The sequence below is a fragment of the Chrysochloris asiatica genome, unplaced genomic scaffold, assembly GCF_000296735.1.
Source record: "Chrysochloris asiatica unplaced genomic scaffold, ChrAsi1.0 scaffold00034, whole genome shotgun sequence".
Classification (NCBI taxonomy): domain Eukaryota; kingdom Metazoa; phylum Chordata; class Mammalia; order Afrosoricida; family Chrysochloridae; genus Chrysochloris; species Chrysochloris asiatica.
Genome location: NW_006408552.1, coordinates 19,876,720 through 19,900,345, shown reverse-complemented (window position 1 = coordinate 19,900,345; position 23,626 = coordinate 19,876,720). Strand labels below are relative to the sequence as shown.

The 23,626-nt window shown below is 52.9% G+C and overlaps 1 protein-coding gene across 1 annotated transcript; it reads right to left on the bottom strand.

Moving 5' to 3' along the window:
• Positions 1-2,633: 2,633 nt before the first annotated feature.
• On the bottom strand, positions 2,634-23,511 carry PDGFA (platelet-derived growth factor alpha polypeptide). The gene is made up of 6 exons (XM_006859803.1): positions 23,449-23,511; positions 22,053-22,149; positions 15,913-16,017; positions 13,073-13,260; positions 3,350-3,476; positions 2,634-2,689 (listed from the first exon to the last, which is right to left on the bottom strand). Exons 1-6 carry the CDS (start codon positions 23,509-23,511, stop codon positions 2,634-2,636), a joined length of 636 nt encoding a protein of 211 aa, XP_006859865.1.
• Between the last annotated feature and the right edge of the window lie 115 nt (positions 23,512-23,626).

Below are 23,626 nucleotides of genomic sequence, written 5' to 3'. Positions count from 1 at the left end.
GTGAGAGTTGTATCACTGAACCATTTGACCTATACATAGTTCTTTTGGAATGGCTGCTATTAAATCAGCAAGATGAAGCTGAGCGATGGGGGGGGTGGGGAGACACACAAAGCCAGAAACATTTAGAAAATGATGCATAGGTAGGTATACCGTGTTTATTTTAATACATTTCATTAGTCTGCATCCTGCTAGGAAAAATACCGTTCTACTCTCAACCGTCACAGCAGCCCCGTGTGTGTTATCGGTGTAAATGTCATCATCATCCAAGAGATAATTAAAAAAAAAAAAAAAAAAAAAAAAAAAGCTAGGCGAAGAATAAAAAGGAAAGCTTAATAATCACTTTATGGTGTAAAAAAAAAAAAAAAAAATCCACTTAAGGCTCCCAAGAAGGTTTCTGTATAGACTTAAACAACACGTGAGCAAGGTGTGGTTCCGAACATTGGCGTGGCATTTTCCGGTACATTCCTGGCTCCTGCGTGCCCCTGCAGCACCCGCCCGCCCGCCTCCTTTAGGAGTTGTCCAAAATGCAGGCTCTGCGTCCTTGTCCAAGAGTACCTGTGGCAGAAACCCAGTCAGCTGCTGCGACGTCCACCAATCCCATCACACTGGGCGTCATCCTCTCCGCCAACCGTGTGGATGTTTTCTTGTGGGTCATTTTTGTTGTGGTGGTGTTTTGTGGTTCTGTTCTCTCTCCTTTTTTTTTTCTTTTTGACAAGGAAGCCTCTTACTGTTCACTGAGCGTTACAATACTTGCTTTGATGTCACGTTAGACAAATGTACACTGTCTCTTTGTTCCCCTGAGTGTTCTTGGAGACAGTTTTCACGGAGGAGAACAAAGATCGTACACTGGCAATAAAGCACCGTACATAGTAGGTTCAGGAATGTAACACGCCGTGGACATCCGTGTCCCGGGGAAGGGCTGCCAGCTGATCTTCACCTCACATCTGTGGGAGAGGGAAAGACAGACACTGAGTGGAAAGTCTTCAGATGTAAAGTGTTCCGGACACTGCCTGAATCCAATTTGCCTTGCTACTCTGGCTGCAACATCCTGGACTAGGTTGACAGCAGCTGACAGAGGAACATGGGTTGAAAGCAAGCCCCATCCTCCCATTGTACAGATGAAAGAAACTGAGGCCCAGAAGGTTCTTGTCTCCCCTTTTTCCTTTCCTCCAGTCTAAAGCATGGGTACGATTTCTGGAGCTCCAGCAGTCATTTTGGGCTATGAGGTAGCACAGAGCCTTGGCTAGAAGGGGGTCTCTATTTGTCAGGCAGACTTGGGCACCGAACTCGTGCATACTTCCCTCCCAAGAGGATCCCCATGAATGGACCTGATCCTCAGACTTCTAGTTCCACACTGCCACAATGGAGCCAGGCTCTCAGACACATTAGCTCTCAAGAGCCTCCTCTTACAACTGTTTGCTTTGAATGCCATGGATTCCCACAGACTAGGGGGGTCAGCTTTAAGGATCAGGAAAGACTGGAACAACCTCTTTGTGATGCCCACAGCTGCCTCGGGCTAGCCCCCACTGTCTTCTGAGAAGCAAAGTGACTCCCTAAAAAGATTACATTTCCTAGTCTCCAAACATGGATGGATGGCCACAGAGCTAAAAAGCAGACCAACTGGGCAGGCTCTCTCGATGAATAATTCTTTGTTTTTCTCCTCATCTTCCTCTTTCCTCCAGCCTGGAGCATGGGTGTGATTTCTGGAGCTCTGCCAGCCACTTTGGGCCACGAGGCAGCTATGAGGATACACACACCAGCCACAGAAAGACAAATGACACCTCAAGCTTGAATATCTGCTTAGGTCCCATGAACCCTTGTTATTTCTGGGATGTTACCTGCAGCCTGGAGTCCTGCTGTGGTAACGTAGGATAAGCACTGGATCGCCAACCACAAGGTCGGCTATTCAAACCCACCAGCCATTCCTCAGGAACCCTACATAGGGCTGTTTGAGTCAGAGCCTAGTCTAACAACAATACCCAGCCATGACATTGTTGTCATAGTAACTGACAGCCGGAAACATTGATAAAAACCAGTTGTTGAGTTGACACTAACACAGGGAGACCCCTTAAATGCCAGAGTAGAATTGTGCTCTTTCAGAAGACCATCAGACCTTTCTTCTGAGGGGCCTCTGTTTGGATTTGAACCTCCAGCCCTTCATTCAGCACCAAGCACTTAACCATTTGCACCACCCTGGGGGGGAGAGGATACCCTTGATAAACATTTGTAGACAGGCCTGACTCAGCCTTCAATAACCACCTTTGCCTGCAAATTCTGTAAGCCTCAGTTTTTCCATCTGTAAAAGGGACGCCAGCCAGACTGCTCAGGAAATTCAACCACACTGGCTCTCACCACCCTCAGCATTTTCCTGTGTGGCCTTCCACCTCCCCAATCAACGGAAAAGAAAAGGCCAAGCTAAAGAGGCGGCTCCAGAGCAGGGTGGGCCGTTGGCCAGGAATTGGGAGCCGGGAGACCCACAGCCAGCGACACCTAAAGCGGCAGAATTGCGATTAAGGTTAATCAATGTCCTCTCCAGGCCCAGACGGCAGCGTGATTGGCCGCTGTGACCAGAGCCGATTGTGTTCTCCCTCCCCGGTGGGTCCCAGCAGACGGGTCCTACCTGGTTGGCCGTTCTAGGTGGGCTTTAACCTTTTGCGCTTCCGTTTTTTACCTGATTCCCTAGGCCTTCCTGTCAACAAAAGGGCAGGGAGGGTGAGAGGGCCTGGGGAAGGCGGCTGGTGGAAAGCCCGAAGCAATAAATACCTATGATGTTTATCTCTCCAGAGAGCTTCCTGGTGCCCCCACCCCTTAGAGGGTGGCCTCAGCAGTGGGTCCCCACGCCCCACTGCCTCTGGACAAAGTCCATCCTGAAGGGTGAAGGTCAGGGCTCTGGTCTACTCTGCACGGCAGCCAGGAGCTCAGAAGGTGCTCTGGGCCTACAATGTTGCCCCAAGTTTGGATCCTTGGGCCTGGAGCAGGGGTGCACTGAAGTTAAAAAGGCAATGCAACCCCAAGTCCTGTGGCCCATCGAGCCAACCCACAGTCATAGCAACCCCAAGTACGTCAGAGTAAAACTGTGTTCCACGAGGTTCAGAGGGACTTCAGCGGCTATTTTTTTTTTTTTTTCAGAAGTACACTGCCTGGCTTCTCTTTTGAGACACCTCTGGGTGGGCTTGAACCTCTAGCCTTTTGATGCGCAGCCAACATCATAGACCCACCCCACTCCACCCTCTGTGCCAAAAAAAAAAAAAAAAAATGATAAAAACCCTGTATGAGGATTTCAGGAATCTTCCTTAAACAAATAAAATAAAAATGAGAACCTAAGAACAGCCTTGGGGGTTCCACTCACCTGTCCCCTCTTCTCGATCCTCAGGGTTCAGGTTCGAGGTTGTACATGTACACTCCAGGTGCTCTTCTAGCCTCACCTGGACCTCTTTTAATTTTGGCTTCTTCCTGATATACTCCACTTTGGCTACCTGCCAAGAGAACAGAGCTGCAGTTAGACTCTATACCTGGTGGTGTACAAGGCTGTCTGAACAGGGCTACTCAAGATTGGTGAGCTGACCCCACTTCTGTTACAAATAAGCCCAAAAAGGCCCTCATGTGCCTGAGAGGAGGCTTGAAGGATGGGCCACAGAGTGGGATAGAATGGGGTGGAGGCAGGCATTCTCCAAAAACTGTTTTCTATACAGTGGGCTGCAGGGAATTGTTTCAAATGTGTGCTTTTACTCAAAAAGAAAACACAGCCCAGGAACAGTCCCATGGAGCCTGGCTCATTCTGAACCCTCACCTGGGAAGCACTGCCCTGCCCATGTTCAGCTTGGAGGAGACTAGCACCCAAACCCCAGCAGGATGCCCAAGGAACAGCCAATGGCCAGCTGGGCTCACTGAGAGCAAAGGACAACTGGGGAGGACAGAAGGTAGGAGCGTGACCAGGTGCACCTGACCTCCCTTCTCCAGGTTCCTCCACACCCCTCTCCAGCCCAGAACAGAGATTCCAGAATGCAATTCCCAAGGCTGGAGATTGGAAGGAAGAGGCAGACTTACCCCCAAGGACCCCTGGAGCAGGCACCCTGGTCCTTTCAGAGCCTCCAATATGAGAACTCCATTCCACTTGCAAACACACACAATATGCAACCAACCATCCCAGCAAGCATGAAAGGAGTCCATGGGATGCAGATAGCAACGAGCTCCATGCAGAGGCAACTCAGAAGAAAGACCTGGAGATCTACTTCTAAAAGGTCAACCTTTTAGATCGAATAGAAAACACCACGGAACACAGTTCTACTGGGACACACAGAGGTGATCATGCCAACACTCCAGTCACTGCTGTCCAAAGTGCTTCCATTGCTGGTGGTGATGTTGTTTAGTACATCCGGTCAGTTCTAACTCACAGTGGCCCTGTATAGGGGTTCCAAACAGCGACTGGTGGGTTTGAACCACCGACCTTGCAGTTAACAGTGCAGTGCTTATCCTATAACGCCACTAGGACCCCCATACCCTTCCCCCTCATTTCTCCTTTTCCTCCTCATCATCTTCCTTGTGAGGGAACTGCACGGTCAGTTTGAATGTTAAGACTGGCATTTCAAACCCACCAGCCGCTCCTTGGAAACACTGTACCAGGTCGTTATGAGTTGGAACTGACTTGACAACACTTAACAGAGACCCACACAAGGAAACCTGGCACTGGGCTGGCTCTCTCTGAGCGGCAGCATTAGGAGCAGGTGTGTTACCCACAGCACAGAATTATCTGTGGTCAGGTCATGATGTTCCCCATTTTCCACACCGCCCCCTCAGCTTCAGAAGTCTCACACATATCCCCCATGTCATCACCAAGAGGTCCAACTCCCAGCTCTTGTTTCCACAAAGCCTGCTGCCCCGTCCACTCTTCACAGTCCACATGAGCTGCCCTCCCTGGGGCCTCAGATAGCTTTTTCTCTCTGGCCCATAAGCCAGAATGATTTCCATCCCACTCACAGCTCCAAAAGATTCTTTGAAGTCCTGCCCCTGACCCTGTGAACCCAGCCTTGTTTGGAAAACAGATCTTAACGATGCATTCATTAACGAGATCACGCTGAAATAGGATGGGGCCTCCCTCACAGTGACGTCATATAGGTCCTGTACCATCCCCAAGATCAGTTATAAATGTGACTGTGTGATCCAAAGGGTTTGCATTGGCTGATTTTCAGACCTAGATCACCAGGTCTTTCTTCCTAGTCTGTCTTAATCTGGAAGCTCCGCTGAAATCCGTTCCGCATCAGAACAACATGCAGACCTCCACGGATAGACAGGTGGTGGCTCCCCCTGAGGGGCACTGGCCGGAAATCGAACTCTGGCCTCTTATATAGCAGTTGAGATGTGCACCACGAACCACAGCTGCCCCTAAGGTCATCTGAGTAGTGTCTTATAAAAGAGAAGAGACAGAGAGACAAATACAGAAAGAAGACGGCCCTGTGATGATGCATCCACAAGCCAAGGAAGCCGAGAGAAACAAGGGCTGACCCCTTCCCTAGGGCCTGCCCACACCCTGAATTCAGACTTCCAGACTGCAGAACTGCGAGACTGTTCATGATTTCTGTTGTCAGTCCTCAAGTGTGTGGTTCCTGTCACAGCTGCCCCAGGACACTGAGGTACAGCATGTCTGTCCACTTGCCCTGGGCCTCTCCTGTAGCCCCTCTCACTCAGGGTCCTAAAAGGTTGTACTTTCAGCCCATTTCAGGTACGCACTGACTTCTCCATCCACAGAACAGCCTTTTGGGAGCAGCCAGTCCACCCATCACCATCCAACCACTGAGAAGGAGCCCAGGAGGGAGCAGAGCCTGCTGGCAGGTCCAGAACTGGTGTAGATGAAAGAAGAGACCTTAGACCCAGGTGGGACACTCCCCACCTAGGGGTTTCTGCCTTCCAAGGAGGCAGCGCGTGGGGACCTGGTCAGTGTGGTCAGCCCTGCCCACCAGATAAGCCACTTTAGGTACCAGACCGGGCTGCTTGGCTCACTGTAGCCTTTAAAAAGCAGCCGCTTTAGTTAATCATCAACCGAGGTGCAAAGGTGCCCCTCGGACGTGTGAAGTATCTCTGCCTGGGTGTTAACAGCCTGCACCAGGCATGCGCTCAGATGTGGGTGCGGCCTGAACTCACTGGGGTCAGGACCCAGGCCAGAAAAGGGACCGCTGCAAGCAGGAGGTTTCACTATATCACTGCCGGAGTTCCAGGAGAAACCAGGACTGGGGATGCAGGAGGAACTACTCCTAGGCCTGCCAGACTCAGCCTTTCAATCTGCACAATGGGTCAGCAATCACCCACCCGGAGGATGAAGTGAGGTCATAGGTGTGCATAACCCTGGACTGCCCCTCACCCAGACCCAAATCAGCTGCAGCACCAGAAACCCCAGAATGACACTGGGGGGCCATGGGGTGTCTCATTTTTGTGTCTCACGATGGGCAGGTGAAGACCCTCCCTCAAGGATACTAGGTGGGCAGGATGTCCAGAAAGAGCAGGGAGCCAGGTCTGGGATTGGCTACCTGGCACCATAGCCAGCCAGTACAGATCCCAAGTCTGCCCAGTCGGGGACCTTGGTTAGCACAAATGGAACCGCCTTCCTCTGCAGGGCCCTGCAGCTCAACCCCACCTGGGCCCAATCTCACTCCCCACTAGTGCCTGAGCTACCCAACACATCCCAGGTGGCTGGGATAGGCCTAGGACAGCTGGCCTGAGCCGAGCTGGGCAGGGCAGCCACCCACTCCAGCTGGGATGGTCCAGCCCCTTTGTTCAACAAGCAGCCATGCCTAGATCCCTCTTAAGAGCAAATACGTGGCTCAGGAGAGGTGCTCATCCACCTGGCAGCAGGCTCAGGTCTCCCCACATGACAGACAGTAAACCCCCCTGGCCCGGTCCCACGGGGAGGGAGCCGCCGGTCTGGGAACCCTCTCTCCAGACAGTCCGCTTTATCACAGAAAACAAATAGCAGTTTATGATCGCACCTGGCCCGGGAATGCGAGGATTCCAAGCTGTTTTGCTACCCTGTCTGACCAGGAAAGGGCCACATTTACCCCCAAGAACATGCCACGAATATTCACTTCTCAAATGTCTGCTTCACACAACTCACGCGTGAAGACTGAGGCCAGGACATCCTCGGGACCCTCATTCGCATTGTCTCAGTGGCCAGATGCCCTTCTGGGACCTTCAAGTGGGGAGTTCCCAAGGCCCTCCCCTTTCTTCTCCCTTGGGTGTGTCTCTCACCTTAACAAGCCAGATTATCTTTTTCTACAAAGCTCACCTAAGGCACCACCATCACATCTGTGCACACCTAAGATCCAACCCATCCAATGACATCCCTCCAAGGAAGCACCCAAGGCCATCAAGGCCCACATTCCTGTTGGATATCCTGTCCCTGGTCTTCAGCCTGCAAAGGATGTCCCCATAGGAGCCCCTTAAAGCCTTGAGGTAGAGTTGATAACGTGATAGGAGCTCTGGTAGCGTAGTGGTTACGAATCGGGCTGCAAACCTCATGGTCAGCAGTTTGAAACTACCAGCCGTTCCACGGGAGAAAGATGAGGCGTTCTGCTCCCATAAAGATTTACAGCCTCGGAAACCCTGTACAGGGTCGCTATGAGTCGGAACAAACTCCACGGCACATCACAACAACAACAAGTCTTCAAGAGACCCAGAGCATGCCCCCGTGCAAGCTGCAGTAACCAGGGTCCCTGGGAGACTTTTCCTGAGTCAGACTCTTAGCAGCTGAAAATGATCCCCTCAGCTTCAGATGAGATATTCCCATGAGCCCTTGCAGCCTCTCCCTCCCTCTTCATTCCCTCACCCACTGTGAATGAAATGGATGCCCAGAGGTGTTGCCTGTTGTCATAATAAAAACACAACAGAACAAAATGCTGCTGCCCAGTCCCATGCTATCCTCACAATCACTAGTATGTCTGAGCCTACTAATGCAGCCAGTGTCAGTCCACCTCATTGAGGTTCTTGCTCTTTCTCGCTGACCCTCTACTTTACCAAGCACCAGGGACTAGTCTCCCCCTTACAAAATGTCCTAAAGTCGTGAGATGAGGTCTCACCCCCTATACTTCAAAGGAGCATTTTGTTTGTGTCTTCTGTTTGTCCATTCTCCTTGGCAGTCCAGGGTATATTCAAGTAAGTAAGTAAGAAGTGGTAGGACCTGTCTTCAATTCAGAGAACCCAGAGCCCCTGAGTACGTGACCCCTGAGGCACCAGAATGCTGAGACCACTAGCCTAACTAGAGATACCCAGAGTCCCTGAGATGAGCAAGTATCCCACCTCACATATTTGCTCACCCCAGGGACTACCAAGGACTCTGAGAACCCCACACAAGATTAGTGTTGCCAAAGCCACTGTGTTTCCCAAAGATCCCAGACCAGACCCCACACAGCCTCCTCCCAAGCAACCTGCCCAGCTCAGTGCCAAGCCCTGACCCAGTATCACAGGAGGGCATGGCCCAACTTCCAGCCTCTGGAGGGCTGAGGTTCAGTTGAGGAGGGGCCAGGTGCAGCTGAGGGCATGGCCATCAGTTCTAGAGAGCAGGATCGAGGCTGTTTCACTCCCCGAACAAATGCAGCTGACTTTCCCAGTGGTGCGAGCCTTAGAGATGGTGAGAGGTTGCTTGTTCCGACCCACCTGCTCCTTCACCATGCTGCCATGATACCAGCCTGGCCTGGGCAGGCTTCAGAACTCAATCTTCCACTTCCTCTGGGACATAAAGGAACCAACCTTAAAGTCATCTCCCAGACTACATTTCTCACACCCTTACACTCCACTTACCCTACACCTGGGGACAGAGGGCAACCATGTGTCCAGTTACAGAGCCACACTCAGCACCCTGGGCTGACCTGGGCCCCTCACTGCCTCCCATAATGCTGGGAACCCTGAGGGGCCTGGGTGGCACCTCCAGCTGTTGCCTCAAAAGAGCAGAGTGGCTGTGAAGGGTGAAGTCTGGGGTCTCAGGGGCCTCAGCCATGCTCACGCTCCTTAGACCACAAGGTTTCTTCTAGCAGACCCTGGACTGACAGCTCCCCACCCAGCCAGCAGGTGTGACCCTGACCTTATCATGCACAGCTTTCTAATAAGAGAACTTTAAACTTGAATTCAAGGCCAGAGACAAGAATAAGAGAAACAGGTCAGAAAATGCAGCCCCACCACCACCGGGAGAGGACAGACAGGGGAGCCTGCCCCTCCCATTGAAGGCCCAGCCAACACCCACCACAAAGGCACTCAGTCGGAATCCAGGGCTTTGGGGGGCCAGAGCCCACACCCAGGTCAATGTCCGCCCTGGCCCCATACAGAGTGGGTCATCTCCACAATGGTCCTCCTGTTCCTCTCTGGCCCCGGGTGCTGTCCCCTCCACCAGGCCCCCAGTGTCCAGCCAGGATGTTTTCCTCCCGATAATCTGATGGAGGGGTGGGGGACAGGAAGAGGGAGAGTGGGAAAGGCCCACTCTGAGGGTCCAGCCCCTACAGGACACTCTGTGACCCAGGACACACTGAGGTGGGTTCTACCACCTGCCACAGCCATCGGGCCTCTCCCAGGAAGGGTCCTACACTGTGCTGTGAACGCTATGGCTGGACCCCTGCTGGACCCACAGCCCAACATGAGGCTGGAAGTTCTACAGACTGTGAACTGCACCCCCTGAGGAGACTCGCTGAAATCCCAATCCCAGCATAGGCAGATCATGCTTTATCAAGTTTCACTCTTCTACACTTTACAGATAATGCATTTTTTTACAAACTGAAGGTTTTGTGGCAAAAGCCTGCAGCTGTCGGCAGCACTGATTTTCCAATAACATGTGCTTACTTGGCATCTCTGTGTCCCATCATCCTCACAAGATTTCCAAGTTATTCATCATGCTAATTTACAACACCTCATAGATGACATTCTAGTGGCAATATAACTTTTCTACTCACAGTTGTTGATAAGTGCCATCAAGTCAGTTCTGACTCATAGCGACTCACAAGGTACAGCCAGTGGCTTTGAACTGCCAACCTTACTGTTCAGAAAACCTTGCAGCCCAGTACTACAGTGCCATACCAGAACTCCCACTGTCGTAGTTGTTGTTGTTGTTATGTTCCGTGGAGTAAGTTTCTACTCATAGTGACCCTGTACAGGGTTTCCAAGGCTGTAAATCTTTACGGGAGCAGAAAGCTTCACCTTTCTCCCACAGAACAGCTGGTAGTTTTGAACTGCTGACCTTGTGCTTCATAGCCCAATTCGTAACCACTATGCTACCAGAGTTCTTAATTCCACTGGAGTGGTGTCTTTATGAAGGAGAACAGACACAGGGCCTGGGAGACAGAGCAGGACACCATGTAACACTCCATCTATATAAGCCATACACCATCTGGAGCCTCAGAAGCCAGAGGAGAGGCAAGAATGGCGTCTCTCTCAAAGCCTCAGGGCCGATCTCTGATCTCAGACTCCCAGTCTCTGGGGCACTTGTTGGTACCACCTCAGGATATTCGTACTCCTGATCTCAGACTAAAACATGCTTTATAGACCTTGCTAATACCCCCTCAGAATATTCCCTCAGGATATTCATACCCCTGATCTCAAGACTCCCTGAGACATGCTTTATAGTAATTATTAGTATCCACCTAAGGATAGTCATACCCAATCCCCAGGACTGAGGCATGCTTTATAGTATTTGTTAGTACTACCTCAGGATATTCAAACCCCTGTTAGGCATCACCCCACTAAGGCCAGAAGATGCTGGGCCATACAGGAATGAAGTGGAGGGCAGTAGGGGAGACTCACAGGAAGAACTGTGTTGGAGAAGGGCATAGGACTCAACCCAAAAGCCTCTGTCCAACCCCTTATCAAAAATGTGGGTGGTGGGGAAAGTCAGAGCTGAGTTCAGGGAAAGTTCCCATTTGTCAAATCTGGAGACAGTAGTTGAGCACCTTGGTCACGAACTATGTCCCATCTCTCCCACCAGAAACAGGCTTTGAAGGCAGGGAGGAGCCTCTAGGTAGCAGTAGGGGATCATGGGAAACCTCGAGGTGTTTAAGAGGTGATAAGCCCTAAAAGAGGTCCCAGGGCAGGATGATGTGAGACCCATTCACACCATGCCCAGAGCACCAGTGTTACCCAAGGAAAGAAGCATGCCCAGAGCACATCTTCCTATAGGGCCAATAGAGGGGCCAAGTGTTCACATGGTACCTAATTAGGAAACATTTCCTAGCCCCTTGTTCTACATCCACAGGACAATTTGAGATTAGGTTTTGAGTAGGGGCATGAGGGAGGGGAGGAAGCAGGGAGGGGTAGCTTCATTTCTTTCCAAAGAACAGGCTTGGTGCAAACAGTTCGCCCTTGGCCACTAACCAAAAGGTTGGAGGTTTTAATTCAGCTAGAGGCACCTCAGAAGAAATGCCTGACAATCTACTTCCCAAAAACTCATCCACTGAGAACCCTGAGCACAGTTCTACTCAGGCACACATAGAACGGTAGGGGCGTCATGATTTGTAAGTGACACAAAGGCAACTACTCACAGTAATAACTAACCTAAAGCTTAGAGGTACCTTAGAAGAAAGGCCTGGCAATCTGCTTGCAAAAGTTGAGTTGGAATCAAGTACATGACGATGGCTTTGTTGGTTGGTTGATTGGTGGCCCCCAAAACAGAAATCCTAAAAGTGAACTTTGCACACTGCAAGGACAACAGACCCTATCCCCATAAAGCTCAGCATCACCTATTTGGCAGGGGTCCAAAGCTACATACCACAGTCCCCAGACTCAGTATTCACTGCCCAAACTGATGGCCCTGTCTTCAAGGGTCACGTGGAACCATGATGCGGTTTAAGCCAACCAAAGCCCATCCCCAGGCAAGTGGACACCTGAGTGGGCCACCTCCCAGCTCCAGCCTCACCAAAGCCAGCGGCCCCTCAGAAACCTCCCCTCTGGTCCCCCAATGCCCTTTGGTGGGAAAGCTGCAGTCTAGACAGGAATGGCACACCTGAAGCTTCAGGAAGAAGCATCCAGCCTGCAGGCCAGCTGGTATCTCCAAGTCAACAGGCAGCCTGGCCTCAGCTGTAACAGAGCACTGAGAGGAACAGAGAGGCTGAGTGGAGACTCCAGACCCTGGCAGCAAGCCCCCACCACCGAACCAAGTACCCAAGACCCCAACTTGGATGCCTGGAAGACCCGAAATAAAACCGCACCCTGGGAGCAAAGTGAAACAAACAAGGAGCCAAGATAGAACCTGAGCCAGGCTGCTCCAAGGAGGTGAGCAGCTGTGTGTAGCCCCAGACATGCCCCCTCCCGGCCACCAGGTTCCCAAGTCCCTCCCAGAACATCAGATGCTGAAATAAGGAGAGGGCTGGACTGAGGATCCCCCATCCAGGAAAACCTGTCATGGCCATATTGTAAGACCAAACCTCACAGCACGGGGGTACTGCCCCACTATAGGGGAGGGGACAGAGCTCCATCATTATCAGGGGATACATTAGGAGCCCCAGAGCTGGCAGGAAGGGACCCCCACTAAGCAAGTCTCTTCCTTGCTCTTAGGCATTGGGGGTCCCCAAAAGCACTAGGCAGCCTCCCAGCCCACCTCGTTATTGTTGTTGTTGTTGTTGTGTGCCATCGAGTCGGTTCCGACCCATAGCGACCCGGTACAGGGTTTCCGAGGGTGTAAATCTTTACGGGAGTAGAAAGCCTCATCTTTCTCCCGCGGAGCAGCTGGTAGTTTCGAACCGCTGACCTTAAGGTTCGCAGCCCGATTCGTAACCACTACGCTACCACCTCGTTATTAAGACAGGCTATACTGAGGTTGAGTCTTGGCCCTACTCCCTACTACTGCTTGCTGTGTCCAGGGCCTCAGTGTGCCGGCCAGGGGAATGGGAGCAAGTACCCATATCACCTCACTGCCTTTCCAAGAGCATGTTATAAACGATGGGGCCCTTGAGGTGGGGTCTGGGTGGGCTCACCTTGACTTTTTGAGGTATTGTATGTGTGAGGGCCTGGGACCTCAGGGTGGGGTCCGGGTGGGCTCCCCTTGACACTGAGGTGGTGTACATGTGTGAGGGCCGGGGACCTCGGGGTGGGGTCTGGGTGGGCTCACCTTGACGTTGCGGTGGTGCACACGTGAGGGCTGGCACTTGATATTGCTGGTGTTACAGCAGCCGGTGCAACGCTTCACCTCCACGCAGGGCGGCCAGATGAGGAAGTTGGCAGAGGTGGGGTCGATCTGGCTGCGAGGTATCTCGTAGATGACCGTCCTGGTCTTGCAGACTGCAGGGATGGCTTCCTCTGTGGAGGCAGGCTGTGGTGAGCCCTGACTCTGCCTCCTGTCTCTCAGCCCTTTCCCAGGGGGTCTGGGGGGTCCTGGTCGAGGGACTGAGCATCCACAACTTTGGCGAAAATGTCAGAATTGCCCCAAAAGACAGACAGAACCACCCCCATGAGGTGTTGCCCAACTGGCCAAGAAGGAACATGAAAAGATGGGGGTACAGGCGAAGGGGAGCCCACGGTGGGGGTGGCCCATGACACCAGAGACCACATGACTATGGGTTATTGCTCAGCGAGTATGAAGTGTGGCAACGGTGGGGCTGGGGGGCCTTGACCTCGATGCCTGGAGCAGCCTGTTTATCCTACCAATGCTGGATGCCACAAAGCACCTTCTGGGGACAGGATACAGAACAGGGAACTGAGGGTGGGACCCTGGTACATGAGGAGGGGGCTGGCCTATACCTGACAGTGGCACCCCCTAACTAACAGGCAAGCCCTGGTCCTGCCCCCCCACAGAAGGTCACTCCCCTCCAGAGTTGAGGACTGTGAGGGAGGGCACCAAGGCCACTCCCTGGCACACCCAGCAGGGCAAGGGATAGTCAGCTGTGTCTCAGTAGTAAGAAGAGTGACCAGATGTTCCTGGAAAAGGATGAGGCCTGAAGACCATCACATCAAAAGCAGACTCCCCCCCGAAGGGCAAATAGTGCAAGATCTCACTTAAGCAAAATGCCCAGAAAAAACACAGAGACAGAAAGTGGGTGAGTGGTTGGTTCCCAGGAGCTGAGGAAGGGGCTGTTGTTGGTAAGTTGCCCTGGAACGCTGTCCAGTCCTGTGTCCTCCTCACAATCACTTCTCTTTGAACCCATTATTGCAGCCACTGTGTCAGTCCATCTCGTGGAGGGTCTTTAAGGGGTCAAGGGAGAGATGGAGGATTTCTTTAGGGTCACCAAGTTTTTATTGGTGAGGTAGATTTTTGGAATTAAGATATAAAAGATATGGGTGATGGCTATACAACAGGGCAAAGAGGATTAATACCACTTAAAAATGGTTAAAATGACAAATGGGTTGTGATACATATTCCTCTATGGAGTAGGAAGCAGGAGAGGGTGGACATCTGTGGACACACAGATGCCAATGCCCAGCCCTGGAAGTCACCAGAATCAGGGGCTGGGTCCCTTCTCAGGGAAGAGGCAGTGGCGGCGGCTCTATTTTCTGCTCTCCTAAGATAACACACATGGCACAGACAACTTTGTACCATCCGCCTGCAGCCCCCCTAGAGCCTGTCTGGGTGCCAGGCATGATTATCAGGCTGAGGAAGCCACACCGGGACCAGCGCCACCCTATTCTCTACCTTACTAGGCAAGGCCGCTACAGCCCAGCTATTCTACCCATCACACGCCTGGAGTCCAGACGGCCCAGAGCCACCAAGGCAGCCATGATGACCCAAGAGTCACCAGGATCCCAGCCCCGGAGTTGGCGGAGTTGGAGTCTGTCCTTTCTGAGGTCCACACACAGCCAACACCCCAAACACATGGCCTCTAGAGGCAGTCCAGGGCAGGGCTGGCCTGTCCACTGCCTCCCCCAGGCCCAAGTTACCAAGCCCTCTTCTTGTAGTACCAGGGGTACATAGGTCCCCGCCCCTCAGAAGAAGCCCAACATCCAGGACTCCACAGACATTGCTTTGGGGATGTGGGGAGAGTCCAGGGCTACTAGTGAAACAGACAGACAACATGCCCCATAGAGCCAAGCCCCTCAATCCTGAATCCTGCAAAAAGTATTTCCTATGGCTGGTCCTACCCTTTCTGAACTCGGTGTCTCCAAGCTATTGAGGCCTCTCTGGAAAAGGGGTCCCCATGGTACTGGTGGGAAAGTTCTGACCTTTGAGATGGGTCTGGGGTAGGGTGGGCTAAAAGGTTGGGTTTGGTATGAATGTTGATGGATGTGAGGCATACGATTGTTCTCCCACGCTATACATTAAGAAGTGGAAAATACAAAACCATCTGCTTGAAGGAAAGTAAAACTGGCATGGGTGGGTTGGGATGGGCCACACAGAAAGAGGCAGGACTGACCCAAGTAAACAGCATGGGGCTTTGGGGTCACTCCCCACCATGGCCCACCTTGGCCAAGCACCAGAGAGCCCAGGAGGTCCTATCAGCTTTCTGAATCAGTCAGTCCTCTCTGGAGGGGGCTAGACAGATGTGGGGTACTCTGCAATATGGTCCCCAAAACCATGCCCAGCTGCCATCCAGGGAGCCAAGTGTAGGGTGGAGGGAGGCGTATGTCATACCTCCTCCTCGTGCCTTTCGCAGGGCCCCCAGCCCCCACCGCCTGTTTTTAAGCTAATACCCAGGAGCGCTGAGCTCCACGTTATGAATTGGAAATTAAAAGCAGCCACATTTTCCAGCTCGGGGCCCTGGCATGCTACAACAGGAATGGGCACTTCAGGAATTCATTTACTCTCTTCCCCTGGACTGGAGAAGGACATGCAGGGTGGAGAGAACCTGAGGAGGGGCAGCCTCACAGAGTTCATAGGACAGAGAAGTGACCAGCCAATGGTCACAGGTACAGAGGGGGCACCCAAACAGCTCCCCTGGGGCCAAGGTCGGGGGGTGCCACCCAGCCCCTGGGGCCCACTCAAGTCTCAGAAGCCAACCTTTCCCCAAGCCCCCTCACCAATACTCCTCTTCCTCCGAACGGGTACTGGCCGCCTCTCGGGGGCATGCCTGGCAGCGTGGGCCCCCCAGGCTCTCAGACTTGGCTCCAAAACATCCTCAGCCCCTGCAGGTAGAAAGGGAAATGGGGCGGGTTTACACACATCTGAGTGTGTGGGGAGGAGGGGGGGAAGACAAACCTGGATGGAGGAACAAGCTTATATACACCTGGATGGGGGCACCAGCTTGTCTACACCTGGGTGCAGAGGGGACCAGTTCGAACATACCTGGATGCCCTGGCCCTCCTAGCAGCTCTCCTTCCACATTAACTTTGAGGATCAGTTGGGCACAAAGAGCAAGCCCACGCCTCATCCCTTAGGGTGGAAGGGGTCCCCTGGGTAGATATGGTTTGCAACTCCCCAAAATTCCAATAACCTCAACATAGGGTATGTTATTTTTGCTATTGTTGTTAAGCGCTGTTGAGTCGGTTCCAACTCAGTGTGACCCTGATAAGATTTCTGAGGAGCACCTGGTAGATTTAAACCGCTGATCTTGTGGTTAGCAGTCCAGTGCCTATGAATAGCACCACACAAGGACCCCAAAATATAGCAGCCCCTGCTCTACCCATAGTTAACACTGAGGACTCAGGAGGGAAGGAACTAAAGTTGGTCCCGAGGCCGGCCAAGGACCCAGAAACTAGGAGGGTAAGGTGCACTCCCAGAAAAGGCTTGCTGGGACTTCTGGGGTTGAATGTGTGTGTGTGTGTGTGTGTGTGTGTGTGTGTGTGTGTGTGTGTGTGTCTCCTTCCTCCTACCTCTCACTAAACAAACCCTCTATGAAGCATCTTAACTCTGAGGGGCATCAGAAGTAGCGTCAGAGTCTGGGCCCTTGACTAGGCCCCACTTGTTCCTGAGCTAAGTCTACCATGAGGGGAAGAGGTCACGAGTAAGGCACACAGGGAGCCTGGCCTTTAAGACTGGAGAACCCAGGAAGCAGGTCTTCTGCTGGGCAAGGAGACAGTCTGGAAAAAGGAAAAGTGATCGAAAAGCTTGTAGCTGGCAAAGGAGACCCTGTGCAGGGAGGGGCCCCAGAGCCAAGACCAGCCCTGAGAACCTGCCCCTAGCTGGCCACCCTCTTCAGCCCCCCTCTCTAGCACAGTCCTGTCCTCCCCCTGCACCTTCAGACAGGGTCAGTGGTCTCAGAGGTCAGGTTCCAGCAAGGAGAATGTAGAACAAGGCGGGGGGACACATAGCCAGCCAATCACCTGGGCCCATCCCTTCCCACCTCCCTCCATCCTGTCTCCCGAGCAGGTACCCAGAGTACCCAGAGGACAGCCAGGGTCTGCTGCTGTTTGTAGCAACATGTTGGTCTAACTCACGGTGACCATGGCACAATGAGGTAGAACGCTGCCCGCTCCTAAGACATCCGCTGATGGGTGACGGATTGTCCTTTTGTGATATATAGGGTTTTCTCAGTGTGGACACTGTGCTGGGACCCGCTCAGCACCACAGTGGTATACCAAGCCCCCACTGACAGACTGGGAACCAAACTTAGGTCTACAACGTGGAAGGCGAGGATTCTACCACAGAACCATTGTGCTGCCCCCAAAGAAGTGCCATTGAGTCGGTTCCGACTCAGCGACCCCGAATAGGATTTCCAAGGAGTGACTGGTGGGTTTGAACCACTGACCCTGTGGTCCAGTGCTTATCCTACGGCATGAAATATATATACCCCTATAGCCAGTACAAAACACAAGTGCAAAGAACCTCGCCCATGCAATGATCCCTTCTTGGGAACTTCCCACACAGCAACCACCCTAAGTAGAGGCTTTCTCCCCCATCTCGGAGTGAGGAAAGCAGACAAGGTCCCGTCCTGTCTAGCCCACCAACCAGTGGGATAAATCTAGCTTCTCCTACTCCTATGCTAAGCATGAAACCCAAAAACCCAAAACCAAACTCAGTCCATTGAGTCAATTCTGACTCCTAGCAACCCTATTTTGTTGCTGTTGTCATTAGTTGTTATGTACAGTGGAGTCAGTTGCCATAGCAACCCTATTGTTGTTGTTAAGTGCCGTTGAGTCGGGTCCGACCCATAGCGACCCTGTACAGGGTTTCCGAGGGTGTAAATCTTTACGGGAGTAGAAAGCCTCATCTTTCTCCCGCGGAGCAGCTGGTAGTTTCGAACCGCTGACCTTAAGGTTCGCAGCCCGATTCGTAACCACTACGCTACCAGAGCTCCTTATAGGACAGAGTAAAACTGTCCCCCAGGGTTTCCAAGACTGTGAATCTTTATGGGGGCAGAGAACCTCATCTTTCTCCTGAGAGGTGGCTGGTGGTTTTGAACCACCAACTTTATGGTTAGCAGTCCAATGCTTTAACCCACTGTGCCACCAGGGCTCCTTGAAAGCAAAAACCATATATAAGGGCAAAGGTCAAAAAAATGTCATCTTTTAAAAGACCACATCGTGAGCCCAACTTTTTACTTAAAATGACTCAAGGCTCTACTGCCACTGGTTTTCTTTGTTTCTGACCCAAAATAAGATCAGAACAGGGCTACTCATGCAGTAAGAATTTCCCATCAACCAACTGTTTGAAGAAGCATTTTATGTGAAAGAAAAAAAGCAGCATTTATGAGTCACCTCTGGGAGCAGCCATTTTGCCATTACCAAACTGGGGGCCAACTTGCCCACTCCCACTCTCGAGATTTCATTTAACTGTATCACTGGCTGTCATTTTTACATGCTTTATTCAAGCCAGGCTTGTGTGGATTAATGTTGTATTCCTTACAAATACATGCCATGATCTTTTTACATCTGTGGAAACTGAGGCCCAGAAATATTCAGGGACAAGGGCCATTAAGTGGTGGAAGGAGAAGAAATTTAAGCCTCCAGAGCTGTGTCCACCTAACTCAGACAGCCCCTCTGGCCCCCAGCTTAATAAACAGAGAAGACAATCACTCCCCAGGGCACCAACCTGGCTGAAATCTGAACCGAGAGATGAGAGACAAGGCAAGAACAAGCCCAGTCTTTGCCCCCCGAATGCAAGATGGGTGGTCAAGAGCCAAGAGCTGAAAACACTAACGGAGGAAGTTGTCTTTCTGATTTATGCGAACAGAGAATGAACTGGCCCTAGCAATAACTTATAAGACAGCCTAGGACTAGGCAGCCACGGCATGAATCATGCCCTAAAACTGCTCTCAGGACAGTTAATCAAGGACTCTTCCCTTCTGGCTTTCATGCACAGATGTCAACTCAGAGGATAGGTCATGATCAGAGCTGGTCAGAGCATTAATGGCCCAAGACGGGATATTTACGATCAGATACTCAGTGACCCACTGGCACCCAGCCAAGCACCAGAACAAAGCTCTCCCAGGGCCCCTGGTGCTGAATGGTCAGCCTTCATCACACATGAAACGGCTACTGATCATTAAAACACCACATGCAGCATTCCAGGCCTAAAACCACATGGGAGAAAGCAAAACCCCTGCGTGTCCCTCCCGAACACACCTGCCGGCTGAGTACCCAATGGCACAAACAGAAGCAGGTCAGGGTCTCTTCACCTCTACCAAGAAGCTGTAATGCAAGACAATAACATAGATGCAAGCAATTAATACGCTTGGCTCAGCTACAAACCAAGAGGTTGGACTTCAAGTCCACCCAGAAGCATCTCAGAAGAAAGACCTGGTAATCTGATTCCCAAAAGTCAGTCCTGTTCTGATACACACGGGTCAACGGCACCTGGCATGTTAGACAGTGGTGGTTCAGGTGGGAGACCTGGGTTCGATTCCTACTCAATGCACCTCAGGGATGGCTACCAGCTGTCTTTCATGTTGCTGTGACGCTGACTAGATGCCAGAGGAGTTCCTAGACTAAGAAGGATGAGGCAGCAAGGCCTGGAGATATGCATCTGAAAAAGCCGCCAAGAAAAGGCCTACAAAGCACAGTCCTAGTCTGGCACACACAGGGCTGTTATGAGTCACAGCCCACTGTGGGGAGTCCAGCCTGCAAATCACAAGGTCAGGAGCCTCTTCCAAGTTGGTGTGTAAGATCCCACCATGTTTGCTTTCTCCCACCCACCTTGTAAGTTCATCACTTAGAGAGAACTGAGCACTAAGAATGTGGGTGTCTGGGTTACAAAGAGGGATGAAGTCATACAGGTGGGGGCAGGTGGCCTGGCCTCTCCAGCCCGTTCCTCACTGACCTCCAGTTATTAAAGAGCTGGGGGACCAGCTAGTGCCTGTATGACCATAAAGGAGGTTCCAGGGACCAGAGAATTACCCCCCCCCCACTGCTGACAACTTTGCATGGGTGGAGACAGGAGTTGGGAAAACACCGTGTCCAATACAAGCTCTGTATGGTACCAGGAGGGTGGAGACCGACCGTGGGGACCACCAGATGAGTAAGGAGGGTCCTAATCCAAACCTACTACCATCAAATCTTTTCTGACTCTTCTTGTCACATCCAAAGCCCAACCCCAAGAGTATCCACCACACAGTTCCCAGGGTCAAGGATAGAAGGAAACCTAACCTGCCTGCTTGCTTGAGAAGCCATTAAAGCACCAAATCTTTCCTTCCAATCCTCCACGAGGCCCCAGGCCCAGCCCCCAAGTCAGGAATTTCATCAGCATAAACCTGCTGAGCTACAATGCTTAAAAGCCTAAATAAGAAAGGTCCAGGCAGTAAGTCAATGGCCCATTTCCCTGAGGCTTCCCCAGGCCCCCTACTTAGAGGCAAGACAAAAAAAAAAAAGCCTAGAACTTTATCACTGATTCAACTCCCCATTTCTCCAAATCCTTCAGGGACCCAGTGCCTACCCCCACAACTAAAGCCCAATCTTCCACTACTAAGAGTTAGTTCCACATCCAGGACCCAGCTCAAAACCACCACCCGGCTTCAACTCTGATCTCCAAGTGAAACTCCACCTGCTTCTCAGATAAGGATCAGGTGAGGATTTCCTGGGTCAAGAAAGTACAAAAACCATAGGCCATGCTAGAAAATGGTTTTGGCACGAAATAAAAATAGTACAGGCCTCTCTGCCACCATAATTAGGTACAAATTTCCAAATGACTAAGCCATGTGATTTTACTTAATTCCCCGGTTCCAACCCCCCTCCCCAAGCAGTTAGCAGGGAGAATAATCTTCAACTCACTTAAAACTCCTCCAAATAACACCACATTTACAGACACCTTGGGCTATCTTTACAGGCACCTTTGGACAACTCTGTAGTGAGCATTTTTTCTTTCTAATCAATTAGTTTTCCGGTTTGGGTACTTCCCTGGTTGAATTCCCACCCAAGTGAGTTGTTGGCTGTAAAGATGGTGGACCTGAGACATAGTCCCCGTCCTCACAAAAGTAGAGGTCAGCTCAGCCCTCTTAGGTTTTTAACTTGGGAAGGAAGGTAAGGGGACTCCTATAAACTTAGCCAACTGGGACCTAGTTCAACCTTTCCAAGTGGAACTCCACAACTTCAAAACTCTGCTTTACAAATAAACTGTTTTCTAAAGTGGCTGAGATCCAGGCCCGGAGGGTGAACCCAAAAATAGTCCCCAAACAGCAGATGTGTGGATGGAGGACATTTTTATTGGGTCGGGAAGAGAGAGACCACAAAAGCCCAACCCTCAGACATGGTCAGGCACCAGCTAGTGGCCATTACAAAGGGCTCCTAACTGGTCCAAGCTCCTGCAGCAACCACAAGGTGCTTCCCCTCCCCAAGGCCCAGGCACGCGAACTCCCTTTCCAGCGCTCCGGGCTCTGGCCCAGGCATGGCCCGGCTCCGCCCGCTCTTGCGGCCTGCCTCTCGGGGCGGCACACACCTGGCGGATGAGCCGCCCGCCGGCCTCGGGCTCCGGCGCCCTCTATGCGCTGAACTTCCCGTGGCACACACAAGGTATTTTTCTTAAACACGAAAACAATCCCTGTGCGAGCGAGCAGCCTTCGGCCTGGAGACTGGAAAAGAAACTCCTGACTCATGCGCTTGGGCTTTTATGGCCGGGGATTGGATTCTGACCTTTCGGTCAGCTCCTGTGCTCAGCACCCAGCCGGGCCCAGCGCGCAAGGAGGCCACGCTCGTCCCCGGCCCCAGCGCGGCCCGCGCCCGCCCAGCCCTCCCAGCCCTCCCAGCCCTCCCAGCCCTCCCGGGCGCCCGGGGCCGGGGGCGCGATTTACCTACGGAATCTATCTCCAGGAGTCGCTGCAGGTCCCGGATGCTGTGGATCTGACTGTGCGCCAGCCTCTCGATCACTTCGCGAGGGATCTCCGTTTCCTGCAAGCGGAGGCGACACGGTCAGCACTGCGCGCCCAGGCCGAGAGCCCGGCGTGGGTCCTCGGCCAGGATGAACCGGTCGCAATCCCCGCGCGACTCAGACTCAACCTCAGCCTAGCGTTGATCGCCCACAAGGGCACCCCTCAGCCAGGCCGCGGGACCACCGGCCCAGGCACTGGAGTGGGAGGATGGGGGTGGGGCCGCGGGCATAACCCCAGGTTCTCCCTTCTCTGGTCTGCTCTTGGGAGGGTAGTCTCCTTTAAAATTTCAAACAAAAGCCCCCGCACTCTGGTCCCTCTGTCCTGGTGTCAGTTACAGGAGGTCCAGGGGCAGCTAGGGGCCCAGGGAGTTTCTGATTTAATAGCGAAATCAACATCTAGAAAGATCAAGTTGAAATGCGTCACGGATCGGCAACGAAAGTCCTGGCAGCTCTAACACTTTAATCTAGCGGGCGGGGGGGGCTTCGATTTCAAGGCCCGGAATCCCTGCCTAACGCGGAGGACAAGGTCTCTGTCCCACACAACACACCCGCCCCACCCCACTTCAGGCCCCGCAACGGCCCCGGCGCCAACTGAGACGCCCCAAATCCAGGCAGCGCTGAGCTAAGCTGCCCGGGAGCTGGGGGGTTAAATGTCTACCTCTAGTAGCCCAGACTGCCCCCACTACCTACCCAACACACACCCTTCCCGATTCTTAAAAAGAGTAGGGGATTTCTGGGGGCTCCAAGCACCAAGTTCCCACCTCTGGGGTTAGAGAATGCCATTCATCACGACCAAGCTTCTGGGGAGTCGGATTCTAGGGGGTGGGGACGCGGGAGGTGGGAGGGCGCGGACGCCTAGCTCAGCCACCTGTAAGCAGGCCCGGGGCTGGGGATTGCGCCGGCCCGACTGAGCCGGGACTGCGGTTCTGCAGTGCCCACCCTGATCCGTCGGGGGCTTCTGCCACCGCCCCTACCTGTCCCTGTCCAGGCTTCGTGAGTTTACACCCCCTACCTCGATCCCCCACAGACCACCGTGGCCTCCCGGCCGCCGCACCCCAACTGCCCCTCTTGGAGAGGTGCTCTAGCCCCCCGAAGTTTCTCCCGGCTCTTTCGCCCCGCGCGCCCCCAGTCCTTGCACTGCCGAGCGACGCAACGCGTCGGGAACTCGCAGACACACTTAGGCATGGCAAAAATAGAACCCAGTTGGGAAAATTAAAATATCTACCGCAAGCAAAATGCGCCCTGCGGAGCCCCGAGCGCCCGGCCGGCGGGGGGCGTGAGCCGGGGGTACCGCGGGGACGCGGCGGGGTGGCACCCACCTCGGCCAGGGCATAGGCGAGGTATCCGCAGCCGAGCAGTAGCAGGCAAGCCCAGGTCCTCATCGCGGCCCGAGGCGCGGGGGGCTCGGCGGGGAGGCGAGGCCGCGGGGCGGGCGCTGCAGCCGGGCTCCTGTGGCGGCGAGAGGCAGGACCATCCCTCAGGGCGCGGGCGGGCGGG